Source organism: Penaeus monodon, chromosome 10 (genome assembly GCF_015228065.2).
Source record: "Penaeus monodon isolate SGIC_2016 chromosome 10, NSTDA_Pmon_1, whole genome shotgun sequence".
Classification (NCBI taxonomy): Eukaryota; Metazoa; Arthropoda; class Malacostraca; order Decapoda; family Penaeidae; genus Penaeus; species Penaeus monodon.
The window spans coordinates 36,680,417-36,687,916 of NC_051395.1; the positions used below are offsets into that span (position 1 = coordinate 36,680,417).

Genomic DNA, 7,500 nt, shown 5'->3' on the forward strand with positions numbered 1-7,500 from the left:
GCAAATGAAGTTTTCAAAAATTCAAGGAAAAGGGTAAACAGGTGAAATAGGCAAGACTTGTGACTGCTTGGTGACTAAACACTTGTAGAGCCATCTATATGTAATGAAAATAGATGAAGTTTTACAAGTATTACAGTGGGCCAATTGAGTTGACTGCCTTACATCCTCACCTAGACATCATGGAGGATAAGCAAATCAGCCCATAAACCCCTTATATCAAATACACTCTGAAATAATAATTTTTGTTAACAAGATCTCTGGCTAACATCTGATAGCTGACAGATGTTTACTATATTCGATGACATTTCTACGCTCAAAGATGGGATAATACAAGGAATACATAAGTTAATAAAACACATTTAAATCACAAAATGTAAACTGGTTATATTTTCGAATGACTACTCAACATATATGTTTAAACATAAAAGAATAAAGCTTTTGTGGCCAAACAATGGTTATTCACAAAAAAAAAGAAAAAAAAAAAAATCATACCTAGACATGTGCTCTAGATAGCTGAGCAGCAACTCATTACTTAATTAAAGTTTAATGTTTCATCCCTTGACAAAAATCTCTTTTCTCATTATCTAACTTTATCTTTAACCCTCAGAGATACCAGTAGGCATCTCCCTTCCATATCCTTCCGGCCTAACCATCGAGAGCACATGCCCAGGTATGAGATTATTCTTTGTCTGAATAACCATTGTTTGAATATCAAGGCTGCATTCTTATATTTATATCTTAACATCTATGTTGAATAGTTATTAAAATTTATAAACAGTCTACATTTGTGATATGAATGTGCTAATATCAACTTCATTATTCTTGTCATCTTTCGTTTACTTATTACCTGATTATATTTGATACTGATTAAAGCTAGCTATCAGAAGTTAGCCAGAGGAATGTGGTCTAACATGAGGTCTCTTTTAACAGAAACTATCATTTCAGAGTGTATTCTGATATAAGGGGTCTATGAGCTGATTTGCACATCCTCCATGATGTCTAAGTGAGGATGTAATGCAGTTAAAAGGTCTGGGATCACCAATTGAAGTGGAGCCGATTTAGGCCAAGTCAACCAAAGCATAACCAAACTATGAAAAGGTATTTGGGAAGTAACACTGCAGTGCTAGCTCGTGGGTGTCCTTGTGGAGGTTTCAATAAACAAGTAAGTTTATATAAAAGTTTCAAAGTTAAATCGCGTCTGTCTAAGTAAAAATCAGAAAAAAGGTAGGAAATGTTGAAAATTTGCAAAAACCAAGGATGTACACTTATTGTATCATTGTACTAAGGATGAACTATGCGAGATATCATCCTCATATACTATATCCCTGATAATATTTGTTAAAAGTGATATGCAGCGAGAATTAATTGATGATTTCATCATCTATGTTAGGAGAAGACAGGTACAGGAAGAGGAGTTGGAGATAAGGATAAAAGAGTAAGCCATCTACCTCAGTTTATCGAAGAAGCTGAGGACTTCTTTATTCAGTTTGAAAAAGTTCCAAATATCAAAGGATGGGATGAAAGTGATTGGGCAGTGCTGGTGCACAGTAAATTTAAGGGCAAAGTCAGAGAAGAACATGTATGTCTGAGTATAGATTCTATAGACTATAGGGCTGCCAAAGAGGCAGTATGAAAGACTGTGGAAATGGATCCAGAAGGTTAAGAGGCATTAAGTAAGTAACAAATTCATTTCGAAATAGCCAAATTATGCGGGATGAAATTTGATGGTGGTATGAATCTGAAAAACTAAAAACTATGGGTGAACTGAGAGGGTTTTGGAACACTTCAAAAATATTATGCTCGCTGACATGAGGTATGAAGTAAGAAGGTCTAGAGTGAGGAATTTGATGGATGCAGCAAGATTAGCTGATCACACTGAAGTGGCACATAGAATGTATATGATGTCAGTTAACGAAGTAGAATTATGTATAACATTAACCAGACTTATGACAGAAATTACAAGCATCACTCATATTCCAAATTTAAGCCAAATAATTTAATTTTTTACAAGGGAAGTCAACCTAACTATAAGTCACTAAAGACTGTAGAGTCTCAGGTCTCGGCTGAATTACAACCGACATTTTAACAGACAAGTGAGGCCACCAGTGAAAGGTTTTGCATGTAGAAAAATAGGCCCTCTGAGAAATCAGTGTCAGAGTATCGAGAAGTCTGTGGGATTAGCTGTGGGTAGAGAAAATTCCAACATGTGACATTAGGGATGCCAAATATAATGTATACAAACAGAAACCTGTGGATTTTGAACCATTTATATTTGAAGTACGGTTAGTCCTAAAGGCAATCCTGAGAAGAAAAAATTAAATATAAGAGATACTGGGTAAAATCAAAGCTTGATTCTAAAAGGATAATTATAGTGGATCAATATGACCTAGGTGAGTATGAACTTATATATATATATATATATATATATTATATATATTATATATTATATATATATATACTATATATATATATATATATATATATATATATATATATATATATATATATATATATATATATATATATATATATATATATATATATATATATATATATATAATATATATATATATATATATATATATATATATATATATATACATATATATATATATACATATATGTATATATATACATATATATATATATATCATCATCATCATTTAACGGTAGGTTCATGTCTGAGCCGCCGTGGTCACAGCATGATACTCAATTGCAGTTTTCACGTTGTGATGCTCTTGGAGTGAGTATGTGGTAGGGTCCCCAGTTCCTTTCCACGGAGAGTGCCGGTGTTACCTTTTTAGGTAACATTCTCTCTTTATTTTATCCGGGCTTGGGACCAGCACTGACTTGAGCTGGCTTGGCCACCCAGTGGCTAGGCAGGCAATCGAGGTGAAGTTCCTTGCCCAAGGGAAACAACGCGGCGGTCGGTGACTCGAACCCTCGAAGTCAGATTGCCGTCGTGACAGTCTTGAGTCCGACGCTCTAACCATTCGACCACCGCGGCCTATATATATATATATATATATATATATATATATATATATATATATATATATATATATATATATATATATATATATATATATATATATATATATATATATATATATATATATATATATATATATATATATATGATATATACCCTGCCTGTGTCGTGACTAAAGCAATATCAAACAGAGGAGTAGGAGCTGATGAAGTAGGAGTATGGAATTTATTTGATGAAGTTGGATAATCCGGTAGAAGCAAGGAGAAAGTGTGGTGAGAATGATATAACAATTGGATTTTATGCAAATGGTGAAGTATTAATGAGGAAGTGGAGACACGTTGAGGTTCCAGTATCATTGGGAGGTAAGGAAGCAGATTGTAACCCTAAAGGAATATAGAAAACATGTTATTGCTTTGTCCCATGATTCTTGTTTACCTGTACATCTGGGAGTCATGAAGACAGCTGTCAGGTTGTGACTCATTTTTATTGGCCAGATATGAAGAAGGATGTGTCTGACTACTGTAAAACATGCAAGATATGTCATACAGTAGGTAAACCCAACCAGGTTAAATAGCCAGCATGTCTAAGGTTAATTCCAGCTTTATTTAGCGAAATTGTAATTGTTTGTGTAGGACCTTTATCTAGGACACAGAAAGGGAGTAGTTATCTATTGAAAATAATGTATGAATCCATTAGATTCCCAGAAGCCATACCAATGTGTGGCCTACATTCTAAGAACACTGAGGGAGTTGATGAGATTTATCTCCCCAGGTCGGTCTGAATGAAATTATATAGTCAGACCTGGGAAGTAATTTCACTTCTGGAATGTTCAAGAATATTTTATAGGAACTACAGATTAAACATAATTTCTTTAATGTTTATCATCCTCAAAGTCAGGAGTGGTGAAAAGATTTCACCGGACTTTGAAAAATATGTAAAGAATGTCCAAAAACTGTCTATAAGCTGGGATGAGGATATACCTTTAGCCTCGTTTGCCGTAAGGCATGCTGTACAAGAGTCCACTGGATTTCCACACTCTGCGACTTTCTGACCCTCTCTCTCTCTCTCTCTCTCTCTCTCTCTCTCTCTCTCTCTCTCTCTCTCTCTCTCTCTCTTTCTCCCTCTCTCTCTCTCTCTCTCTCTCTCTCTCTCTCTCTCTCTCTCTCACGAACCTGTCAGTTATATGTGTAATTGATGTTACTGTGGTGTATAAGTCATCAGTAATGTTTTTTTTTTCTCTCTCTTTCTTTCTTTATGAAATTACTAGGTAATCTATATAACATCAAAATATCCATGCATGATACACACTCTCCCAATGTAGTCTATTGTTTGCGGTGCATGACACACCCGAATCAGATATCAACAGGTCAGTAGGGATATTTTTTTACCAATAGCTATTGGCTATATATGTATTGGTATATATGTGTTATGAATCATTTTGGCTCTTCAAGCATCAATCTATTGGTATCAGTATTCTGTGTATTGATGCCCATCACTGTATATTTATGTGTGTGCGTGTGCGGCATATATATGTAGGTATATATGTATATACACACATGTATGTATATTTGGATGGGTGCTTCATGCTCAGAGTGATGTGAAGTGATGGTGTGGTAGACAAGATAGTGTTAAATCCTATGCATACCTTCCTGCTTACAGCTGCCTCTGCTTGCTAGTCTGGTATGAAAAAAGATGCAGTTGTGCTTAAGCCTACCCTGTCAGCTCATAGCCTCTCCATCAACAAGACTTCTGCACTGCCTCCTCGTGGCCACCCATGGGAACTAGGTTGAATTGTGGAGGCTCTTGGAGCAGCAGGGAGCCCAACAGATATGGAGTCATGACCCACCGGCATGTAGAGATGCCCTGGCTTCGTACTAAATCTGCCCCCTTACCTCCCAATAGGAAAACCCAACTGGCAGCAAACCGGAGGGGGGAGGCAAACATTCCTCCCATCAAGCAAGTAAGGCAGGTTGTGGGTCCCATTGGGTTGGCGACAGTTGATATTCAAACAGGGAGCTGGGATTACTTGTCCCGTCCATGTCCCACTGACCACCGACCTCCCACGGGACCCCACAAGATGATTACTAGACCTGCAACAAGCAAGCCTTCTCTATATGCGGCAATGTTGGTAAAGGTGATTTAGCAACCTAGCAGTCTCTGTACTGCTGTGGGACAACTATAAGTGTGAAACGATTGATGCAGCTCAAAAATCAATTGGCGCCCACCCAAGAGCAAGACAAAATTTCATCTCAGAGACACTGGAAGCCACATGGCTTGTCTGACAGGGGATTGTTATTGTTCAATGGTGCACAGGACTTGGTCACCGCTGAGAAGGGATAAGGAATAATTTATCAGGAATATTGTAGAAGAGGTCGACCATCATTTTTTGGTAAATGACCTTTGTCCTGCCTACCAAGCCTGAGAAAGCTGAACTCCAAGCCTTCCTTACAGGCAACTGTAGTCTGCTCAGTATGCGGCCTTGTCTTATATCTTATCTTATGATGTGGGTGCGTTTGGCTGAGTATTTTCAGCAGTTGTACCAGAGTGATCCACCAAAAGTTAACTTGGTTTTAGGTATTGTTGAGATCCCTGTGCCAGACCCACCCTTCAGTGAGGATTGACCTTCCTAAACTGAAGTTAGGGGCGGGTGATCACCAAGCTGAAGGTATCTGCAGCATCCCAGCTGCACTGTTAAAGGCTGATAGTGTACCTGTGGCATGCTGTCTTGACTGCCATCTGGCAGACTGGTACCCCTCCCCCTGACCTGTTGAGAGGTGTGATCATCCCTCTCTGGAAGGGAGTGCAGCAATCTCCAAGGCATTACACTGCTCAGTATACCAGATAAGGCTCTTGCTCACATCCTTCTGAGACATATCTGAGACCACTTGTTGAGGCACCAGAGGCCGGGGTAATCTGGATTCACTCTATTAAGTCCACAATAAGCTATAACTTAACACTTTGAGTCATTGTAGAATGTCGTCGTGAGTTTGAGCATGGGCTGCCTGCAGCCCATGCCTCAAAAAGGCGTTCGATACAGTAGTGGAGCTACTGTCCAAATTCATTGTGGAGCAAATTGACTTTGCTGACGATGTTGCTTTTCAAACTGAGTCCCAGCAAACCCTAGTGATGGTTCTAGATGCATTTAGCAATGAAAAGAAACCCCTAGGCTAGAAGCTGCTTGGTTGGTACGTGGTTGCAGTGATGACATTGAAACCACAGAGATCTTTACATACTTTGGTAGTGTAGTTCATGACGCTGGGCTGTCAGACCAGGAAGCCAGTAGATGGATTAGACTGGCAGCAGATGTCTTGACCTCTCTTGACAAGAGTATCTGAGATGCTACCTGTGTAGATGGACCAAGCTATATGCCCTCAAGTTCCTTGATACTGCCACTTATATAATACGGTACTGAAACCTGGATGTTGTCCTTTGCCTTAGAATCTCATCTTGATGCTTTTTGTAACAGGTTTTTATGCCAGATCATAGGGTACAGTTGGCAGGGCCACGTGTCCAATCAGTGGTTCCATCGTAAGACTGGTACAGGTCACATTACTTGCACAATCCAGTTATAACTCAGGCTATACAGGTACCTGGCTCATTCCTACAGGATGATCCTGCCCATCAGGTTGTCTCTGTTCGAGATGATTATGGGTGGAGATGGCCTATGAGACGATCTAGGAAGTCATAGCTTGGGCAGACCGATCAGACCTGTCGTGAGGAGCTAGAAATTGGCCGCGTCTCTGCCTGGTGGCTTGCCATGAGGGACACCCGTCGTCCCCGTTGGGGACAGCTCCCAAATGATGACTGTGATATATATATATATATATATATATATATATATATATATATATATATATATATATATATATATATATATATATATATATATATATATATATATATATATATATATATGTGTAAGTGTGTGTGTGTGTGTGTGTGTGTGTGTGTGTATGTGTATGTGTGTGTGTAAATGTGTGTATTCATATACACGTATATACAAAGGAAAATAATCTGTAGCTTTACAATAAGTGACAGAGATATGGAATTTATTTCTATGGACGAAAGTCACACAGAGAACAGCAGAGTAGCTGATATTTGTATTCATTTCGTCAAGCGAACCTTTTTCTCTGTGCTAAGTGTCATTATGACTGTAACTGTTTTTTAACTAAATAAAATTCATATTGAATAAAAAATAATAATAAAAAATATGCACCTTTTGCAATAGACCTACATGGCTAAAAATAAAAATCTAGCACTGAATATGAAAATCTAGAATGCTTTCATAAATTAAATAGCTTACACGAATCTCTTGATTAAATGTGTCAAAAGTTTGATAAAAAAGAAAAGCCGTCTCAGTATGCTGCGTCTTATGGTAATACGAAAAAGCCTTTGAACTTGATGCCAGCTTTTTTACTTTTTCATGGCCAGGAACGAAAAATTAAGAAGATCGGATTAACTTTCCACGTCGTTCCCTGTTGCCTTCGTGGTGGCCTTCCCTCCTTTTC

The 7,500-nt window shown here is 38.0% G+C and overlaps 1 protein-coding gene across 3 annotated transcripts in view; it reads left to right on the top strand.

The window, feature by feature from the left end:
- LOC119578029 (BTB/POZ domain-containing protein 6-like) overlaps positions 1 to 7,500 on the top strand; it is a 79,946-nt gene that overhangs the window by 52,936 nt on the left and 19,510 nt on the right. Inside the window, exons 1-3 of one of the 3 annotated variants that reach the window (XM_037925744.1) lie at positions 621 to 670; positions 946 to 1,056; positions 1,091 to 1,098. The exons of the other annotated variants lie outside the window; for them this stretch is intronic. Of the exons in view, the coding sequence (XP_037781672.1) occupies positions 1,015 to 1,056; positions 1,091 to 1,098 (50 nt within the window). The 5' untranslated portion in view covers positions 621 to 670; positions 946 to 1,014. Of the gene's footprint in view, positions 1 to 620; positions 671 to 945; positions 1,057 to 1,090; positions 1,099 to 7,500 lie in introns of those variants that run through there. 3 annotated transcript variants of the gene reach the window in all.